Genomic DNA, 22,657 nt, shown 5'->3' on the forward strand with positions numbered 1-22,657 from the left:
CTCAGCCAAGTTTTGGAAATACAATGATGTCCCAATTCTATGTTTCCAAACATGTCCTGAGTTCATAAGCTTCACCTGTTAGACCCCTTGCATGGAAATAAATCCATTTGATGCTTCAGAGTTACTTCTTTCTCTGACTTGCTGTTGTCTGTTTTTTGCTAACTTGTTCTTTTCAGATTCACAATCATCTTCGTCTTTCTTTCTATTTACTCTACTACTTAAGATCTCTTCACACCTCTCTTTAATAGTTTAGTCTCCTTTATTAGAATTAGCAAATTTTCCCATGAGGATATTGGTCCCTTTCCAATACAGGTGAAATTTATCCTTTTTAAATGGGTCTTTTTTGACCCAGAAGAATTCTTAATGATCCAAGAACCTGAATCCCTGAACATTACAACACCTCTTCAGCCATTGATTTATCTTTTTTATTCATTCCTTCATTCATATTTGGCACCAGGAATAAACCAGAGATTACTACCTTGGAGGTTCTGTTTTTTAATCTTCTACCTCACCTCTTATACTTACTCTGTAAAGCCTTAATCTTTTTTCTAACTATGTCATTCCTACCAATGTGTACAATAACTTCCAGTTTCTCACTCTCCCTTTTAACAATATGTTTCAAATGTTTTGAGATGTCCTTAATCCTGGCACCAGGAAAGCAACATGCCATCCAAAATTCACACTCATTTCCACAGAATGTCTTGTCTGTACCTTTGACAAGAGTATCCCCCATAACAATTATTCTTCTCAATTTTGTCAAACCCCACCTAACACAAGATTCATTCTCAGTGCCTAAGATCTGACTGCCTCTTCTACTTTCCTCTGAGAGACTCTCCTCTTCAACATTACACAAAACCAAGTATCTGTTCAAACATAAAAGCAACCACTTCAGCTGAACAATCGAATTTAAAAAAAACTCCTCTTCAAATGGTCCAGCAGACAGCTCTTAACCTTTTGATACAAAAAGAATCTCACTCCGGATCTGTCAACATGTAGGTCTTTCCAAAAGTTCCATAAACACAACTCGGTTTAAAATAAACTTTCTTCGGCAATTTAAAAAAAATCTCTTTAGCGATGTTGAAAAAAGTCTCTCCTTCTACATCTATAGTTTTAGAGAAAAAGAAAACAAGCCACCCACATGTAGGCATCTCCAAAAGCTCTGTTAACACTACACGGTTTTAAAAAATATCACATGCTTTTTTTGGGCTTTTTGGGTTTTTTTTGTGTTTTTCACGATAAACAAACCAAGCATAAATTAAATTTAAAACATTGTACTAATGAAATCTAATAACTGTAAGAAATTGCGAAATAAGATATGTGTAGACCTTTTCAAAAATTCCATTAACGCAACTCTGTTTGAAAAAAAAATGTTTTGTTTTGTGTTTTTGACTATAAAAGAATCAAAAATGAATCAAAATAAAATCTTATACTACTAAAATGTAATAAATGTAAGAAATCAAAAAGTACTTCTAGAAATAGGTTGGCAATCTCAGGAGCAGCTGCAAGATCGACGCTCCTCTCAGTCAACTATTTTAGATCTCATATGAGTCCCTCATACCTGCTCTCATTATGGCATTTTGTTGATGTTGTGTCAAAAGGTTTCACTCTAACTTTCCCCTTCACTGAATATCCATAACTTATCACAGTTTTTGAACTGAATTCAAATAAACCGAAATTATAGAGAATAGTTATTTTGCAAAATGTGAACACAGATATATTTCCATAGCTTACTGTACCGAATGCATATCACTGATTATAATGGTCTATTACATGATCATGTGAAGTGGTAGGCCAGTGAAATTGCGTAGTTTCCAATTCATCTTTATTCAAAGCTCAACGCATTCTGGTATTAAAATTCTCTTCTCTGTGGTAAGTCATCCTTTCTTTGCTTCATTCTGAAGATTGGAAACCAAAATGAGACCTGTAGAAGTGAAAAAGTCCAAATGTGAAACACAAAATATTTGCTTCTATTCAATGTTCTTTTTCAAAAATCCAAAATAATCTACCAAATCTCCATTCTCTTTAGACATTCTACTGTACACATGGAAGGGCAGAAGGGTCAGGAAGTGTCACATTAAAGCTCTATTCCAACCTTCTGGGGAATTCCACATCATTCCTTGGAAGCAGAGCCACTAATAAATGGTAATTGATGTAAAAGAGAATAAACTGAGGGCTCCAGGTATCCATGATTTGAGTTCTTCCTCTTCTAAGCTTCTACTGTTTGTAGCATCATCAAGCTTAGCTGTACCAGTCTGAGCATCACATGTGAAGTCTGTACACAGGGAATACTAAGAACTATGTTGGGCAATGCTAAGAACCTTCTATGTGAAGGGAGAGAGGGGTGAGTGCCATCTTAAGTCAGGTGGATGCCTCAATGTCATTAAACCTGTTAATGATTTGATTCTCATTACCTATTTCTAACTCTTTCTCCAACTGCTTATATATTGACTATTTATCATGTTCTATCTTTGGATATTCCACACTTGTCCAGCATTCAGTCCTGAATAAAACACAACCACTGGGGAAAATTAAATTTATTCTTGATAGTTTGTTGTAGATTAGATTACTTACAGTGTGGAAACAGGCCCTTCAGCCCAACAAATCCACACTGACCTGCTGAAGTGCAATCCACCAATACCCCTACACCTAACACTACGGGCAATTTAGCATGGCCAATTCACCTCACCTGCACATCTTTGGACTGTGGGAGGAAACCGGAGCACCCAGTGCACTACACAGACACAGGGAGAATGTGCAAACTCCACGCAGTCAGTTGCCTGAGGCAGGAATTGAACCCGGGTCTCTGGCGCTATGAGGCAGCAGTGCTAACCACTGTGCCGCCCAATGTAATGTAAATGTAAACAATTCTCAGTGTTCAAATCTTTCTGAGTTCTAGTACTGACTTCTGAGGGTACCTAGCTGTACACATCATGGTCTGCTGCTGGACTATGCAGAGTGAGAAAGACAGAATGTGCATGCCAGAGTGAGCGAGCATAGGAATAGAAGCAGAGAGGTCTCCAGTTTTGCCTGAGGTATATCTGAAGATTTCATCAGGTGAAGGGGAAAGAAAGCAATGTAATTGGAAAGGAGGTAGAAACTGAAGGTAAAGAGATTGTATTTGCAGTGGGGTTATTGAAGATAATGACTTCAATTTGCTCAATTATTATTATTTGGCAGATACAAATCCTTGAATTCAATACAAATCCGAAATAAGAGTCATGCGATGATCATGAAACTGTTATTGATTGTTGGAAAAACTGATCCGGTTTACTTCTGTCCTTTAAGGAAAAAAATCTGCTGTCCTTACCTGGTCTAGCCTACCTGTGATTCCAGAACCAAAACAATGACTCTTCACTGTCCCTTGGGCAATTAGAGATGGACTACAAATGCTGGCCCAGCTAGTGATGCCCATATTCCATAAGACCATAAGAAACAGGAATAAGAGTAAGTTGCTCACCCCTTGAACATATTCCTTCATTCAGTAGGATCATGGCTGATCTGACATTCCTCACATCTACTTTCCTGCAATATTCAATTCCCCTGTTTATCAAGAACCTATCTATCTTAGCCTTAAAAATACACAAGACTCTGCTGTCCACCCTCGTTTTTTGCTGTCCTTCCTGTAGCTCTCTGTGACAAGGAGTTCCAAAGACTCAAAACCATTGGGAGAAGAGATTCTTCTCACCTCAGTCTTAAATTGGCACTTCTTTAGTCTGAGACAATGCCTTTTGATCTTATACTCTTTCCTGATGAGAAACATTCTCTCAGCAGTTATGTTGTCAAGCTCATTAAGTATCTTATATGTGTCATTGAGATCACTTCTCATTCTTCTAAAGCTGGCGAGTTGGCCAACTTGTTCAACCATTGATCATTAGACAATCCCTCCATTACATGATCAGCTTAGTGAACCTTCTCTGAACTGTCTCAAGTGAAAATAATATCTTTCCTTAAATAAGGGGACCAAAACTGCTCACAGTACTCCAGATATGCTCTCACCAGCAACTTGTACAATTGCATTCAGTCTTGCCTAATCTTATACTCCAAACCCAAAGAAATAAGGACTAACAGTTCAGTTCCTGATGAAGGGCTCTTGCCCAAAACGTTGATTTTCCTCCTCCTCGGAAGCTGCCTGACCTGCTGTGCTTTTCCAGCACCACTCTAATCTTAACAGTACATAAGCCTTCCTGAATATCCGCTACATCTATGTGCTGGCATTCTGTGTTTCATGCACAAAAACCCCCAAGATTGTTTGTGTTGCATCTATATTGAATCCCATGAACGAATAAACAGAAGTCTAGCAACAGCCTCCTCATTTGTTGAGTAGCTCTCCCAATGTTTAATTGGTTCTCCCAGAACTGGATGTTGGCAAGATCTGACAACAAAGATGTGATGAAGGAGTCAAGAAAGAAGCTGACAAGATAGAACTAGGACTCAATATGACTATTAACATTATTAAGGTTAACATTGACTAGAAATTCAACGAGACTTGCCTGATAAACACAATGGCTACAAGAGCAGATCAGAGGCTAGGAATACTGTGACAAGTAACTCACCACCTAACTCCCCAGTGCCCATCCACAATCTGCAAAGCACAAGTAGAAGTGTGATAGAATACTCCTCATTTGACTGGATGGGTGCAGCTCCAACAAAACTCAAGAAATTTGGCAGCAACCAGAACAAAGCACCCTAGCTTTATTGACACCACATCCACAAATATTCACTCCCTCTACCATCAATGCTCAATAGCAGCAGTCTGTGTTATCTACAACATGCTCTGCAGAAATTCACCAAAGATCCTGAGACAGGAACTTCCAAATCTATGACTACATCCATATCAGACAAGAGCATGCACATACATGGGCAAACCACCACCTGCAGGTTTCCCTCCAAACCACTCACCATCCTGACTTGGAAATATATATCTGTTCCTTCACTGTCTCTGGTTCAAAATCCTAGTATTTCCTCCCTGAGGGCATTGTGGGTCAACCTAAAGCATATAGACTGCAACAGTTCAAGAAAGCAGCTCACCACTATCTTTTCAAGGGTGCCTAAGGACAGGCATTAAACACTGGTCAACCAGCAATGCCCACATCCCATGAATGAATTAAAATAAGTACCTAGCTCTATCTGTCTGCTACCTGGCAACACCTCCCCTGTTGCTGAATAACCAGACTGTGTATCTGACATCCAGTATTAAACAAGTGAAATTTACTTTAAGCAAATGTTGGGAAGATCAATTGCATTGGCCCAGATTTTCCCATCAATAGGTACTTGAAGACTAAATGTACCTGACTAATACTTCACAACAGTCCCAATGTGGTAACTGCCCATGAAATTTAAACGTCCAATGGACAAATACACAGCATCCAGAAACCTCCAAAACAAGTCTCAAGAGTCAAAGACTGTAGAGCATTCTGACTGATTTAACTGCATAATTACTCAGGGAAAATTAGAGGCTTAACTTGGTCTAACTGTAAAACTGACACCCACCTCCTGACTCACTATTGATACACCCACCATAATCACTCTAATTGGCCAGGTGCTCTTGAGGTAGGACCACTTGTTATTAGACTGTGGAAATCCACCTCCAGCCTGTTAATAGCCAATTGATCATAACTTAATTGTGGGGCTGTCACTCTTCCCCTGCTTAGATTCTTTGTCACCAGGCAACCCATATAATTCAGCTCTTGGTCTCAATTGTTAACCTCTGGGAATGTTTTGGGATAGTTTCCTACATTTAGGAGTAATGGAAATGAATGTCATTGGTCCTGTTGTCAGCTGGTGATGAGGGAGGGATAAGGTATTGAATGTTCTATCATTTACTACAGGACTCTTGGACTGTGAAGATAACAACCAGCTAATATTGACTCTCCCTGTGGTGTTTTAGAAGTGACTTCAGGTTCATCTATAGATGCTGAAGGGTGATGTTGTTATCTGTTAGAGATGAGTTCCATATTCAAATACCATGATCATACAGATCCATAAATGAAATCACAGCACTCTATGTGTTGTTTTTTGATAATGTTGGACAAGCAATATTGAATTAATAACACTCTCCCTAATGACCTTAATAGGAAAGAAGTTTTTGGAAAGGAGAGAAATTCGGGAAAGGAGTTCAGATAATATTTAGCAGAGCTCTCTATACAACTGATGTCAAATTATATTCAAGTTTATATTATGGATGTTGCTTTCAAGTAATCCTGTAAAAAGCTTATATTAAAATATATTATAATAACTTCCTTACCTTATCATCTGTGAAGTTTTGAGATTCATTTGTTTTCATTAATTTGATCAAGGCTCTTTTCCGTAGTATTTTTTCATGTAGAAACTCTATTCGTTTCTTTTCTGTCTCATCGTAAAATGATGACAAAACCAATACTTTCAATATTGTAAATTTTGCAGAGAATAAAGTGAGTACAAGTAAGACAGCAATTATTGCAACAAGTGGGGGCCATATCTTGCTTATCGTCAGAGTTGGTTGAGGGATGCAGTCGACTTTGGACAAATGAGTTTCATACGAGAATTTTCCTCCGGATTCATGCCGCCTTACTGGAATTATGGTAAACTTGATTTCTTCCTGCAGGGATGTAAGATGATTAAGTAAACAACCAGCTTCTCAGCTCAATATGAACATGCAAACTAATGCATCAATAAGGAACTTTACATAGGTTTTCAGATTATCCATCATTTTAGCAATGTCTCAACAATAATATCCATAAACTATGGATATGTAAGTGCAACAGAAACTTGCTTCATGGGCTAAACAAAGTTGTTATCAAATGGGCAACAACAAAGGGCATTAGATGTTGTGGGACTGACTTCTGTAAATTCAGATGTGTGTATATGTACCTGTATAATTACATGAAGTGTGTTTGGCTATTTGGTTAATAGATTGTTAACTAAGAAGTTTTGATTTGTAGAGCAAAAATAGGCAAATGCATGTCTGCGCAGGTGTGGGTCAGTATATTATATGCACAGACATGCATTTGTCCACTTTTACTCTACAGATCAAAACTTATTAGTTAAAAATCTATTAACCAAACAGCCAAACACCCTTCATGCAATTGTGAAATATATCTGTATTTATGTGCCTGTGTTTTCCTGTCTACCTGTGTGTGTATGTATATATGAATATAACTGTCTGTCTATGTATGCGATTCTGCAGTTATCATTGAAAAGTATGGTGTGTAATGGCATTCAGCCCAACAGTGGGCATGATGAAGGTTACTACTAACAAGAGACCAAGGGAACTGTCATCTGTTTAAGGTCATTGGGATGGGATCTATAAAAACATTCCAGTGAAAGGGAATTGAGCAAGGGAGGCTCAATTATTCCATACAAGACGCAACTTGTGTTTGGAGGCAGAGGATGTGGGTAAAGTCCTAACGGAATATTTTGCATCAGTATTCATCCAGAAGAAGGATGTGGAGGATAGTGAGATTTGTGTGGAGAATACAAATATTTTGAGATCAAGAAAGATGTGGTGTTGGATCTCTTGAAGAGCATTAAGGTGGATAAGTCCTCAGGGTCTAATGGTATCTACCCCAGGTTACTGGGAAAGGCAAGTGAGGAGATTGCTGGGGCTTTGACCAAAATCTTTGTTCCTTTGTTAACTATTAGAAAGGCCCCAGAGGACTGGCGAATAGACAATGTTGTTCCTCTGTTCAAGAATGGAAATAGGATAATCCAGGAAACTATAGATCAGTGAGTCTCAAATCAGTGATTGGGAAACTACTGGAGAGAATTCCTAGGGATAGGATTTGTGCATATTTGGAAAGACATGGCCTAATTAGGGACAGTTAGCATGGCTTTGTGCAGGGCAGATCATGTTTTATTAATTTGATTGAATCTTTTGAGGACATAATGAAGGTGATGAGGGTAGTCAAGTAGATATTGTTTACATAGATTTTAGTAAAGTTTTCAACAAGGTCCCTCATTGTAGGCTCATCCAGAAGATTAAGATGCATGAGATCCATGGTTTCTTGGCTGCATGGCCTGCCCATAGGGGAGAGAGGGTAGTGGATGAAGGGTGTTTTTCTAGCTGGAGGTCCATGACTGGTGGCGTTCCGTAGAGATCCAGACTGGAATCTTTGCTGTTTGTGATATGTATACGTTACTGAAATGGAGATGGATGGGCTAGTAAGTATGCAGATGATACAAAGATTGCTGGAGTCATGAATAGTGTAGAAGGTTGTCAAAGGATACAGTGGGATATCAATCAGTTGCAGATATAGGCAGAGAAATAGCAGATGGAATTTAATCCATGTGAGCATAAGATGTTACACTTTGGGAAATCAAATGCTCAAGAAAAGTTACTGGCAGAGCATTGGACAGCATTGATGCATACAGGGATCTTGTATAGCACATCCATAGCACCCTGAAAGTGGCCAAGCAAGTAGATAGGGTGGTATAGAAGACATATTGAGTACAAGAATCAGAATGTTATGTAACAGCTTTATAAAACTTTGATTAGGCCACATTTAAAGCATTGCATTCTATTCTGGTCGCCACATTACAAGAAGGATGTAGAGACTTTGGAGAGAGTGCAGACAATATTACCAGGATGCTGTCTGGATTAGAATGTATGAACTGTAAGGAGAGGCTACTAAAACCTGGGCTGTTTTCTCTTGAGCGGGTTAGGGGACACTTGATTGATGTCTGTAAAATTATGAGATGCCAAGTTAGGCTTGACAGTCAGAATCTTTTTTCCAGAGTTGAAATGTCTCATTCCATGGGGCATGTATTTAAGGTGAGAAGGGATAAGTTCAAAGGAGATGTGAGGGGCAGGTTTTTTTACACAGAGAGTGGAAGGAACCTGGAATGCACTGCCAGGGTGGTGGTTGAGTCAGATATGATAAGGGTATTTAAGGGACTTTTAAATAAACATATGAATATGAACGGAAGGATATGGACCCAAGGCCAGGCGGAAGGGATTATTTTCATTTGCTGTCAAGTTAGGCACAATATCATGGGCTGAAGCACCAGTTCCTGTGCTATACTGTATAATGTTCTATAATCTATTTGGAGAACCACTTTTATTGCTTATCTTTCTCCTCTGCGCCCTCCTGAAGAATCCTGTATAGTATTCTCCATGTCCTTTTCTGGCCAGTCTGCTGCAATCTTTAAATTTTCTTGACAGGCTTGTCACTACTTGGATCTCACATCTTGAGTTTGTGACAATACTGCCCATTTAGCAAGGTTATTTTGTCCTTGGTGTTTTTCCAGAGGGCTCATAAAAGCAGAGGTGCCAATATGTTTGGGAAGGCTACTCGATCGATGGCAGGTGAGTGGCCAGTTCTCCCAGTTCAGGGTGTTTTCTAGTTTGGTTTGTTTTAGCAGGCAGTTGGAAGCTGCTTTCAGCAGAGACACTAAAAGGTTCCATGCTTCAACAGATGTTTCTTGCCTGACTTTTCTCTCTAAATCTCTCCTGCCTGTAAGAACCTATGTTTGAATTGACCTTTTGACAAGGGGTGTGTTTATAGGATGTGTCAGGGATTGGAACAGTTCGTTTGTTAAGTTGTGATATAGAATCTGTTGGGTTTTCAAATAACTTGTTATTCTAAATTCTGTTTTCTTTTGTTCGTGTTTCAACTGTAGTGTTTAGGTAAACTCTGTTTGGCCTTAAAGCTGAGTGGCTTGACCATTTGCATTACTCCTGGAATATTCATGTTAAATCTACCTTTAAAATAAGAAAAAGTTTGGGTATGGGCTACCTTCTTAAAACATTTTACATTAGATTCCCTACAGTATGGAAACAAGTCAACACCAACCCTCCAAAGAGTAACTCACTGAGACCCATTCCCCTACCCTATATTTACCCCTGACTAATGCTGAAAATGTGTTGCTGGAAAAGCGCAGCTGGTCAGGCAGCATCCAAAGAGCAGGAGAATCGACGTTTCAGGCATGAGCCCTTCTTCATGCCCGAAACATCGATTCTCCTGTTCCTTGGAAGCTGCCTGACCTGCTGTGCTTTTCCAGCAACACATTTTCAGCTCTGATCTCCAGCATCTGCAGTTGTCATTTTCTCCCTGACTAATGCACCTAACACTATGGGCAATTTAGCATGGCCAATTCACCTGACCTGCACATCTTTGGATTATGGGAGGAAACTGGAGCACTTGAGGAAACCCATGCAGACAAGGGGACAATGTGCAAACTGCACACAGACAGTCACCCAAGATGGGAATCGAATGTGGCTCCCTAGCACTGTGAGGCAGCAGTGCTAACTACTGAACCACTGTGCCACCCCTTTTGAGGGAGTCTGGCCTGGTCTACAACAAGTTTTTGTTAATATCCTGTTGAGGCACTGATGATTTATTGGGCCATGTTGTGGGTGTGGGTGCGAGGGTGGTGTTCTGGGCTGTCGGTGTTTTAGACTGACAGTTGGGAGGAGTGACTATCTCCTGACATTTCTTGAGACTGCTGGAAGGTCTATGTAATTAAAGTTAACTTTAATTTCCAGTATGATGAATTCCTTCAATGGTCGTGGTAGTGGTGCGTAGATTGTCTTTTTACTGAGTGGAGGTTGCCTCAGGTTTTTGCCATGGAAATAGTAACTGTCTGCAGGGTAGGTGATTGAGTACATGCTGACCTTCCACAATAATTTTACAAACTCAATCTTAGTCTTACGATGATGCAGGAGAGCCTTGCCTGTGGCTATTCAGAGCCTCATGGAAGGGCAACAAAATGCTCCCCATTTGCTGGCCAGCAGGGGGTGCAGATGGGCCACAGGCAGGGAAGATGGTGTCAGACCACTGAGAGATAAAGATGCTAATTGAGGAGATTCTCTGTTTGTATGTCATGTGGCTTTCCAGCATCAGGTCAACCCATTTCGGTCTGCATTAGTACATTGCTGGCACCTCTGACAGCAAGACACTTGAAGAGAGATCATAAAGGCATAGTTTAACAATGGAAGAGGAGTGTCAAATTCTGCCAGTTCAGGTTTTTTCTAAACTGTTTTAGCTGTGGCAATCACAAGATGTGTAAGTCCAGGGGAGTTGCAAGTCTCAGTAAAGAATTTCGCTGACCTTCTCTGAAACCTCTCTCTGGACATTGCTCCCTTCTACCTGTAAGAACCTGTGTTTGAATTTACATTTTTGCCAAGGTATATGTTTATGGGATGTCACTGTATTGGAACAGTTAATTAGAATTAGTTACTGCATGGGATCAGTTATGTTTTCCAATAGTTAAGTTATTCTAAATTCTGCTTTCTTTTGTTGTGTTTCAACTGCAGTGTTTAAATAAATTCTGTTTTGCTTAAAGCCGAATGGTTTGACCAGCTGCATCACACCTGGAACACCCACTGCACATTTGCCTTGACAATAAGAAAAGTTAGGATCTAGATTACCGTCTTAAAATATTTTGAGGGGGGCCTGGCCTGGTCTATAACACTCCAGATTGTCAAGAATGTTCTACGGTCTTTTTTTTTCTCCCATCCACAATATCTCTAGACAACAATATTTTCATAGCTTAAAAATGTGTTGCTGGAAAAGTGCAGCAGGTCAGGCAGCATCAAAGGAGCAGGAGAATCGACGTTTCAGACATAAGCCCTTCTTCAGGAATAAGGAGGGTGTGCCAAGCAGGCTAAGATAAAAGATAGGGAGGAGGGACTTGGGGGAGGGGGCGTTGGGAATGCGATAGGTGGAAGGAAGTTAAGGTGAGGGTGATAGGCCGGAGAGGGGTGGGGGTGGAGAGGTCAGGAAGAAGATTGCAGGTCAAGAAGGCGCTGCTGAGTCCGAGGGTTGGGACTGAGAAAAGGTGGGGGGAGGGGAAATGAGGAAGTTCCTTTTATGTGTTGGAGAAATCTGCATTCATCCCTTGTGGTTGGAGGGTTACCCCTGACTAATGCACCAAACACTGTGGGCAATTTAGCATGGCCAATTCACCTGACCTGCACATCTTTGGATTATGGAAACGTCGATTCTCCTGCTCCTTTGATGCTGCCTGACCTGCTGCGCTTTTCCAGCAAAACATTTTTAAGCTCTGATCTTCAGCATCTGCAGTCCTCACTTTCTCCTAGCAATATTTTCATATCTAGATGTAAATGGTTTGTTTGGGATTAAGGGGAATAATGTCTAATTCTGTACTGGAGTTCAGTTCATCACCAGGTTTGTCATTTATTGTATGAATGCATTTTACTGATAATAAACGTACTATTTTTGTAGTTATTAATGTAACTAGGTGGAAGTCTCTCTTTTTCTAATTATCAGTAATAAAGAGAAGTAAATTGACTTCTTTAATGATTGAATAACACAATTACTCTTTTGGTGTAGCTTGTAGAGTGGTGATACTTGATTACCTGAACTCTCCTCCTGACTATTGCCACTGAGTCATGAGTGCTGTTTGTGATTCCCTGGAGCTGTGAAAATTCTGCCATTGGAGCTAATCCAAGGGCTTCCTCACACTGACCGGCTTCATTAGTAGTGGCTTTACAAACATGGCATCGGTTATCTCCATAATGTATTTGTCTATAGAAGTCATAGAGTCATGTAGTCATGGAGGGCATAGAAAGAGATTGTGAAATCCTGAGCTGCTACCACCAAATATCACATATAGACCTTTACTATTGCAAAGGACAAGACTGGCAGCTACATGGAAACACCACCAGATGTACATTCACTTTCAATTCCCCCATCAGGCCGACATGAAAATAAATCACTATTCCTTAACTGTTACTGCGCCAGCATTCTGGAACTTTCTTTCTAACAGCATTGTAGGTTTCTCTACAGCCCAAGGACTGCTGCTCAAAAAGACAGCTCATCACTGGAATTCTTCAGTGGAATTAGGGATGGGCAATAAATTCTGGCCTAGCCAGTGACATCTGTATACTGTAAACAAACTTAGACGACGTATCTAGAAATAGCTGGAGGCCAACAAGTTAACTCCGAGCATCCTAAGCTCATTCACAGATGAAAGCTAATTCTCCATTAATCCCAGGCCTGGTTATCACTTCCTGTGAGCTGGAGGTCTATGTTTATTTCCCCTGTCCTGCAGAGTGGGAGTTAAAAAGTGCTACTTATTCTGCAATCCTTGTAGAGCAAGCCTGACTCAGTCTGTATTTAAAATATTTAGAGTCGTAGTACAGTAAGGAAACAGCTCCTTCGATCCAACTTGTCCATCCCGACCAGATATCCAAATTAATCTAGTTCCATTTGCTAGCATTTGGCCCACCCATTTCTCTAAACCTATTCATGTATCCATTTAGATGCCTTTTATGTGTTGTAATTGTATCTGCCTCTATCACTTCCTGAAGAAGGGTTACACCAGAAACATTGACTTCTCCACCTCCTGATGCTGCCTGGCTTGCTGTGTTCTTCCAGCCTCCTGCCTGTCTATTTTGGATTCCAGCATTTGTTGTTTTAATATCTCCACCACTTCCTCATTCCATACATGCACCATCCTTTATGTGAAAACGTTGCACCTTAGGTCTTTTTAAATCTTACCCTTCTCACCTTAAAGCTATGCCCTGTACATTTTGAACTCCCTTTAATCTAAGAAAGAGACTTTGGCAATTTACCCTATCCATGCCCGTTATGAATTTATAAACATCTATATAGTCACCCCTCAACCTCCAACACTCCAGGGAAAATAGCCCCAGCCTGTTCAACTTCTCTCTTATAGCTGTCCAAGCCTGGCAACATCCTTGTAAATATTTTCTATGGTCTTTCAAGTTTAACAACATCTTTCCTATAGGAGAGAGACCAGAATTGAACATAATATTCCTTTGCTTGTGCAGCTGCAACATGACATCCCAACTCCTATAATGAGTGCACTGATCAATAAAGGCAAGTGTATCAAACATCTTCTTCACTAACTGTGACTCTACCTTCAAGGAACTGTGAACCTGTACCCCAAGGAGTCTTTGTTCAGCAACACTCTCCAAGACCCTACTATTAATTGTACATGTGCCTTACCAAAATCCAACACCTCATATTTATCTAAATTAAACTCCATCTGCTACTCCTTGGCCCATTGGCTCATTGGCCCATCTGATCAAGGTCCCATTGTACCCCTGAGATAACCTATTTCACCATCCAAAACATTCCTCCTATATTCAAATCAAAATCATTTATATACATGACAAAAAGCAGCTCTCTACTGTTTTGAGCAAGACAACGTGTACAAAAAGAAGAAAACTCTGAAAAAGTCCATAAGTTATAGAAAATAGCTTAGGTTAAGATATAGCAGTGAAGGTGATGTGACAGGGATGTGGAGGTACAGATTTGTTGACAGTTAGTCTGATCCTGAGAGAACATATCTGTAATGGATGTTGTCTTTGCAAAAGCATACTGAAGAACTTAGACTCAAACTCAAGGAGATTCAAGTTCTTTACTAATCCAACCCGAGGCAAGCTTAGGTTTATCTCTCTATTAAGATTAATGGAGAAATCCTCCCAAAGTGGAACATTTACCTGACCTGGAAGCTACCTCTCGACTAGGCCAACATTGATATGCCGATCCATCACCGCATTCAATCCACGAGTGCTGACTTTGAGCGCATAAAGTTGAGAGCCTTCAATGATTGAAAAATCATACTGGAACAAAAATCCTTGTCTATAAGGCAATCCCACTTCTGATCTTTTGCATGGTTCAGAAACTTTGACTGCATACAGAACCACCGCAAAGTTGTGGAGAAGTAACATCTATGCTGACTGAGATGGGAGGACAGGCATTCTAACATCAACATAATTGAAGGAGCCAATAGCACCAGACATGATCATCCAAAACCAAGTTTTCTGGGCCAGCAACAGATGCCTCGGATTCAACTGCCAAAGCAAATCTTCCTCACCAGCTCAAGAAAGGCACTCAATCAAGAGGAGGACTAAGGAAACCCTTCAAAGACTCTCTCAAGAACTGAAAAATAGAACACCTGGAAAACTCTTGCTCAGAGGAACTTGACTGAGAGAAACCTCCTTTAAAATGGAAAACAATTCTTCAAGAATACCCATCAGCAAGAAGAAGTATGGTAAAAGAATGGGGAAAAAGTAATCTTAAGATCAAGGAGCAATTCCACTTTATAGAATCACCAGCCAAATGCACAGTTGGCAATGTGGCTCTCGGACCAGATACATTAATCATACAAAGACCCATAGAACCCGTGATCAGTGAAACAGAATTGATTAACAATCACTGCTCTCATAGAATTGACACTGGGATTTTCTGCACTCCTTTCCCCTCTCTTTAAAGAATGGACAATTGCTGACTGGAAGTGTGCACAAGCAGGAAATCCCAATGAGTCAATCTACCATTTCCCACTTAAAGTTATAGAGTTATAGAGTCCTACAGCACGGAGACAGGTTCTTTGGCCCAACCTGGTCCATGCTGGACAAAATGTCATCACACAAACCCCATTTCCCTGCACTTGGTCCATATTCTTCTAATCCTTTCCGATCCATGTATTTCTCCAAATGCCTTTTAAATGTTGTTAATATACCTGCCTCAACCACTTCTGTTGGCAGCTCATTCCATATGCGTACCACTTTCTATGTTAAAAATTTGCTCCTCAGGTTCCCATTTATTCTTTCCCCTCTAACCTTAAACTGATGTCGTCTCATCCTGGATTCCCCAATCTTGGGAAAAAGACTGAATGCATTCAAACTATCCATGCCTCTGTTGATCTTATACACTTCGAGAAGAACCCCCTCAGTCTTGTACGCTCTAAAGAAAAATATCCTAGCTTGTCCAACCCTTCTCTATAACTCATAACCTTGAGTCCAGGCAACATCCTTGTAAATCTTTCTGCACATTTCCAGTTTAATAACATCCTTCCGGTATCAAGGTAAGCAAAACAGAAGACAATACTCCAAGCCCAGCCTCACCAATGATTTGTATAATTGCAACATAACTACCCAATTTCTATACTTAATGCCTTGACTGATGATGGCCAGTATGTCAAAGCCTTCTTCACTGGCCTGTCTACCTGAGATTCCACTTTCAGAGAACTGTGAACCTGAACTCCAAGGCCTCTCTGCTCCACCACACTCCTTAAGACCCTACCATTAAGAATAAAACTATCTTGTTTTGACTTTCCAAAATACAAGACCTCACGCTTATCAATATTAAATTCCATTTGCCATTTCTCGGTCTACTTCCCCAGCTAATCAAGCTCCTGTTGCAAGTTCTGATAACCTTCCTCACTGTCCATGATACCTTCTATTTTAGTCATCAGCGAACTTATGAATCATGTCTTGTGCATTCTCATCCAAATCATTGATTTAGATAACAAACAACAATGGGCTCAGCAGTCCCCCATGCCTGAAGCACTTCACTAGTCAAAGGCATCTAGTCCGACAAGCATCCTTCTGCTATTGCTCTCTGCTTCCAACCATTAAGCAAATTTTGTGTCCAATTTGCCAGATCGCTCTGGACTTCATGAGATCTCACCTTGCAGAGCAGCCTTACCAAAATCCATATAAACTACACCTACTGCCCTACCCTCGTCAACCTTCCCGATCACTTTAACAAAAATCTCTAACACATTTGTGAGGCATGATCGCCCACTCACAAAGCCATGCTGACTACTCCAAATTAACCTTGTCTTTCCAAATGCTTATCCCTCAGAATCATCTGAAGTAACTTACTCACCACAGATGTTAGGTTTATTGGTCTATAGTTCCTAGGATTTTCTTTGCAGCCCTTCTTGAATAATGGCAAAACATTTCTACCCTCCAGTCTTACAGACCTTACCCATAGCTAATGATGATGCAAAAATATCAGCCAGGGCCCCTACAATTTCTTCTCTAGCCTCTTGCAGTGTTCTTGAATATACCTGGTCAGGATCAGGGGATTTATCTATCTTCATCCATCCTAATACATCCAACACCTCCTTGGGATATAAACTGTTCCCAAGATATCATCACTAACTTCCCCAGGTTCCCAAGTCTTCATGGTACACAGAGAGGAGAAACATTCATTGAGAACCTTACCCATCTCCTCCGATTCTACATATATATGTCCACTTTGGTCCTTGTGGGGCCCTATTCTCTCTCTAGTTATTCTTTTTCCTTTAATATACTTAAAGTAAAAGGAATTGGTTCTGCTCAGTTGGCTGGATTGTTGGTTTACAGAGCAATATGATGACAATAGCCAGGGTTCAATTCCTATCACTAGTTTAAGATTACCATGAAAGACTCGTCTTCTCAACCTCTTCCCTCTCCTGAGATAGCTGGCCCTCAGGTTATATTACCACCAGTCACTTCCCTCTGATAAGAAAGCAGCCCCTATGATCTGGTAAGACTATGGTGGCACAACAACAAGTATCTCTTTCAATTCACCTTAAACTTCTCAGCCAAGGCTATCTCATGCCCCCATTTCACCCTCCTGATTACCTTCTTCAGTAAACTCTTATGTTCCTTATATTCCTCCAGGGATATTCCTTGATCCCAGCTAACTGTACCTGAGTCACACCACCTTTTGTTTTGGTCAAAGCCTCAATATCTCTTGTTACCCAGGGTCCTTATTCCTGCCAACCTTGCCTTTCTCCCTCACAGGAACATCTAGACCTTGAACTCTAGTGATCTATTTTTGAAGGCAACCCACATGCCAGAGGTCCCTTTGCCTGCAAACAATTTACTCCAATCAACCTCTGCAAGCTCCTGTCCAATTCCATCAAAATTGGTCTTGCCCCAATTTAGAACTTGAAGCTGTGGACCAGTTATATCCCTCACCATAACTATTTTAAAATTAATAGAACTGGTCACTGGTCCCAAAATGCTCCCCACTGTCACCTCACTTTCATCAAAGATTCAAATTCCAAGTCATTATACTTTTAAGAATATAGTTTTAAAGTACTTCTGGGTCATTTTAGATGCAAAAATTACCCAAAAGAAAACAGTTTTACGTTAAAAATTATGTCTACTTACAACAAATTGGAAGTCCATGGTAATGTTGATTGGAGGCAGATGGTCCAGATGATACCTTATTGAAGAAATAAGCAAGAATAGCCCATAATCCAGCATGATGACTATTGCCCAAATGCACACTTTGATGAGGATGGGAACACAGAAACTTGCCAAGGTTTTCCTTTCCCTTTCTGAGAAAGAGAATGCTGGGATCTTTATGAAAGATTTCCTCTCTTTGCTGGTTAGTTGGAGCAGGTGAGGCTTCCCTTGTTCTTTCTGCTGCTCATCAAAATTCAGGAACTGTTTTGTGATATATATGTTTTCAAACTTGATGTTGGACAAATATCGCTTGATATATAAACCAGTGAATATTAGGACCAGTAAGATGCCTACTATGATCACTACTCCTTTACAAAATTGGGAAACCATGTCTAATGTTGAAATCATGTGATTAGCAAGGCTCTCCAGGTTAACTTTAGTCTCATTAAGGTTTTGTTTTAGCTTATCATCTCTTATACTGCATTTTATCTCAAAACGAATTGGAAACTTGACGAATGCATTTTGTGGTAATTTTTGAATCTGTTCACGAACCCACTCTAGAATTTTAATGTACTTTTCCAGAAGATTCTTAATAGATGGCAGCATGTTTTCCAGATTGCATTCTAAGCTTTCTACCAATCCTTTTAAATTATGAAAGCTGTTTTGGGCACAATTGAAGAGCACCACACCAGTGCCAGCTGTGATCAGAGCGTTCCGTCCTTGTTGTGTTCCACAGGAGATGAGGACAATCAGAATAAAGCATCTGAAGTGCTTTGAGAGAAACAAAGCACCAGGGATGATGGCAGCAAATATTCCACAGACTATCAGACTTACTACAAGGCTGAAGTGAATTGCTCGCAAAGATATAAAGAGTATGCCACTGGTCCCCAGCCCTATCAGAAGGCAAAGTGAAATTAGGCACACAATGTTCTTCAGGCCAGACTTCCGCTCTGAGGCAAATAGTTCAAAGAGGCCTCTGAAACATTGAGCCCAAATCTTCAGACTGACCATTTTCATTTTGATTAACTTTTCCACAATTGAAGTAGCTGAAATTAAATAAAACATTCACAAGCATTATTTGAAGAGCAATGGGTGAATTTATGATCACTGATCAATGTAGAGTAGTGTAAGTATACAATGAAGTTCATTACTAGACATGGTTTCTTCCTCTCCTGCTCTAACTATCATTATACACAATGATGATTGGATTAGTAGTTAGAACTGATAGGTCAAAGAAATATTCTTTTTATGTTAGGCCATTGTGAAACTAAAGTAAACCTTTGTGGTAAAGAACCCTGCTCAATTATCTCAACCGCAAAATTAACACATGGTTACAAACATTTAGAACTTAAATGGATTTAAGCATATTTCTTGTTGTCATTTGCATCATTTTAATGAGAAATTTACATTTTAGCTTTATTTTACTAATGCAATTATATAACTTGAAAATGGGCCTTGAAATATACCTGCATTTATTTATGACCAAATATGACCAATCCCAACAACTTTATCTGAAAAATGCAGTAACTGTTTCCATCTGGTAATTATGAAGTATTTACAACCAAACTCCAACTGCAAATATTTATTTTGTCTATGCTTCTAAGTTTCATAAAAGGTCAGTATTGTGGCTCAGTGATTAGCACTGCTGCCTCACAGCACCAAGGACCCAGGTTCAATTCCAACCTCAAGCGATGCCAATGTGGAGTTTGCATGTTCTCTCCATGTCTACGTGGATTTCCGTCGGGTGCTCCAGTTTCCTCCCACAGTTTAAAAATATGCAAGTTAAGTGGATTCGCCATGCAAAATTGCCCACAGAGTTCAGGGATGAGTAGGTAGGTGCACTGGCCATGGGAAATGCAGGATTGCAGGGATTTGGTGCGGGAATGGGTCGAGGCGGTGTTCTTCAAAGGGTGGTGTGGACTTATTGGGCTGGGTGACCTGTTTCCAGGCTATGGGGATCCTATGGCATCATGGCAATGTGAATAAACTAGTCCTCCAGGTGCCAGGACTGATGTTTTAGAAACAGAATTTCAAATCTGATGATAGCAAAATTTAAATTCAAGGAATAATTCCAAAAATGAAAATGAGTAACAATGATCATGAACAAAAGAAACTAGGAGCTGGAGGAGGCAATTTAGTCCCTCGGGTTGCTCAGTCATTCAATGGAATCATGGTTTATCCTATCTCAGCCTCAACTCCACTTTTCTGCTTCCTCTTCATTTCCTTTAATGATTTCTAGTTAAAAATCTCTCTATATCCTCCTTAAATTTACTCAATGACCTGGCATTCTCTGAACTCTGAGGTAAAGTATGGAACAGATTGATGACCCTCTGAAATAAGTAATTTTTCCTCATTTCTGTTTTAAACCTGCTACCCCTTATCTTAAAACTATAATCTCCATCATCAATTGTTGTTAAAACTCATCTGGTTCACTAATGTCCTTTAAGGAAGGAAATCTGCCATCCATATCTGGTCTGACCTACATGTGATCCAAAATAATGTGGTTGACTCTGAACTGCACTCTGGGCAATTAGGAATGAACAATAATTGCTGTTTTAGTCAGTGATGCCCATATCCTGTGAATTAAACAAAAAAATTTTGTTACCTGTCAACAAAGAAGATATGGAACTGTCAATGGAACAGGCATGAAATGTAGAGCCATTGACGATTTATTCTGTATTCTCAGACTTCAGAGGACAGTTAATTGTTCAATGTCATCAGATGAAATAATGTCATATGTTATTGTTTTGGGACTGAGTAAATCTATTCCAGCAGCAGGAGTTAAGAGAATGCGAGCCAAGGTGCAGCTGGGAAGATAAGTTTAGAATATAAAATACTCACCACATGAATCAGCAGCTTCCATATCAGCAGCAAGAGTCAAGACAGCATGAGCCAGGGGCCAGCTGGGAAGGTAAATTTGAATATTAAATACTTACCTCGTGAATCAGCAGAGTGAAGGGTGAACAGGAGCAGAAGCAGACTTGGGGACTGCTGGGTAAATGAACTAATATTTTCAGGCAGTGGCTAAAACCAAAGCACTACACATGCAGTGTCTCCCCCCCCCCCACCACTGTCCTCCTCCTCTAACCAAACAAAAAGTCTCTGTGTGGACGGTTGGTATAGTAAGGATTTTTAAAATCTCTTTTGGTAATTTAGAGCAGAGGGGATGGAAGCTAGGGCAGTTGCATGCTCCTCTTGCAGAATGTGGGGGATAAGGGACACCACTAGTGTCCCTGCTAATTTTGCCTGCGAGAAGTGCGCTGAACTGCAGCTCCTTACAGATTATGTTAGAGAACTGAATGAACTTTGGATCATTAGGGAAGCTGAGGGGTTGATAGAGAGGAGTTACAGGGAGGTCGTCACACCTAAGCTACAAGATAAATGTAGCTCTTGGAAAGGAATAGGCCGTCAGTGCAGGGATCCCCTGTGGCAGTTCCCCTCAATAATAAGTATATTGCTTTGGATACTGTTGGTGGTAGTGGGGGGAGGGGGGGGGGTGAGGGAGGGGGAGTGGGGGTGGAAGCAGACCAGGGGAAATCCACAGCGGCCAGGTGTCTGGCACTGAACCTGGCTCTATGACTCAGAAGGGAAGAGGGGAGAATAGGAGGGCGCTAGTGAGAGGAACAGACAAGAGATTCTGTGGTAGCGAATGAGACTCCTGCATGGTATGTTGCCTCCCAAGTGCCAGGATAAGAGATGTATTGGATCGAGTCTGCAAGATCCTTAAGGGGGAGGGGGAGCAGCCAGAAGTCGTGGTACACATCAGTACCAATGGCATAGCTAGGAAAAAGGATGAGGATCTGAAAAATAAATACAGGGAGTTAGGTTGGAGCAGGACTGACAGTGTATTAATCTCAGGATTACTACTGGTGCCACGAACTAGCAAGGCTAGGAACAGAGAACAAGTGCAGCGGAACACATGGCTGCAGAACTGGTATGTAGTAGGCTTCAGATATGTGGATCATTGGGATACCTTCTGGGGAAGGTCGGACCTATTACAAGGAGGATGGGTTGCACCTTAACTAGAGGGGTATCAATACATGGGTGGGAGATTTGCTCGACCTCTTCGGGATGGTCTAAGTTAGATTAGCAGGGGGATTGGAACCAGAGCTATGGAGCAGAGGATGGAGTATCTGGTGAATAGCATGCAGAGAGTCTGTGAGGAACAATAGACAGTTGATAGGGCAAAGTTGCAGTCAGTGTGATGAGTTGAACTGTGTCTATTTTAACGCAAGAAGAGTCAGCAATCAGGGTGATGATCTTCAAGCATGGATCAGTACTTGGAGCTATGATGTTGTGGCCATTATGGAGACTTGGATATCACAGGGACAAGATGGATGTTGGATGTTCCGGGGTTTTGATGTTTCAAAAGGAATAGGGAGGGAGGTAAAAGAGGTGGGGGAGTGGCATTGCTATTCAGGTATAGTATCACAGCTGCAGAAAGGGAGGTTGTCAAGGAGAATTTGTCTACTGAGCCATGATGGGTGGATGTTAGAGACCAGAAAGGAGCAGTTAATTTATTGGGAGTTTTCTATAGACATCCCCCAATAGGCACAGAGATGTGGAGGAGCAGATTGGAAGGCAGAGTTTGGAAAGGTGCAGAAATAATAAGCTTGTTGTCATGGATGACTTTAACTTCCCTAATATTGATTGCAAATAGTTTGGATGGACCAGGTCTTGTCAGGTGTGTTCAGGAAGAATTCTTGACTCAATATGTAGAGGGAGGCCTTATTGGATTTGGTGTTTGACAACGATCCAATTCAGATGTCAGATCTCTCA

At 40.6% G+C, this 22,657-nt stretch overlaps 1 protein-coding gene across 1 annotated transcript; it reads right to left on the reverse strand.

Moving 5' to 3' along the window:
* Positions 1 to 1,849: 1,849 nt before the first annotated feature.
* Positions 1,850 to 18,889, reverse strand: LOC140476795 (dendritic cell-specific transmembrane protein). Its single transcript, XM_072569591.1, has 3 exons — positions 17,861 to 18,889; positions 6,245 to 6,577; positions 1,850 to 1,921 (listed from the first exon to the last, which is right to left on the reverse strand). The coding sequence occupies exons 1-3, from the start codon at positions 18,887 to 18,889 to the stop codon at positions 1,850 to 1,852; spliced, it is 1,434 nt and encodes a 477-aa protein (XP_072425692.1).
* Positions 18,890 to 22,657: the final 3,768 nt, after the last annotated feature.

The sequence above is a fragment of the Chiloscyllium punctatum genome, chromosome 5, assembly GCF_047496795.1.
Source record: "Chiloscyllium punctatum isolate Juve2018m chromosome 5, sChiPun1.3, whole genome shotgun sequence".
NCBI classification, from domain to species: domain Eukaryota; kingdom Metazoa; phylum Chordata; class Chondrichthyes; order Orectolobiformes; family Hemiscylliidae; genus Chiloscyllium; species Chiloscyllium punctatum.

Excerpts from the sequence above, each read along its gene's own strand:
- LOC140476795 (XM_072569591.1), bottom strand. The coding sequence starts at position 18,889 with ATGGTCAGTCTGAAGATTTGGGCTCAATGTTTCAGAGGCCTCTTTGAA. Across the intron at positions 6,578-17,860 it reads CCATGGACTTCCAATTTGTT|GAAGAAATCAAGTTTACCAT; the intron begins GTAAGTAGACAT and ends ACATCCCTGCAG. Across the intron at positions 1,922-6,244 it reads AAAACTTCACAGATGATAAG|GTCTCATTTTGGTTTCCAAT; the intron begins GTAAGGAAGTTA and ends TCACTTCTACAG.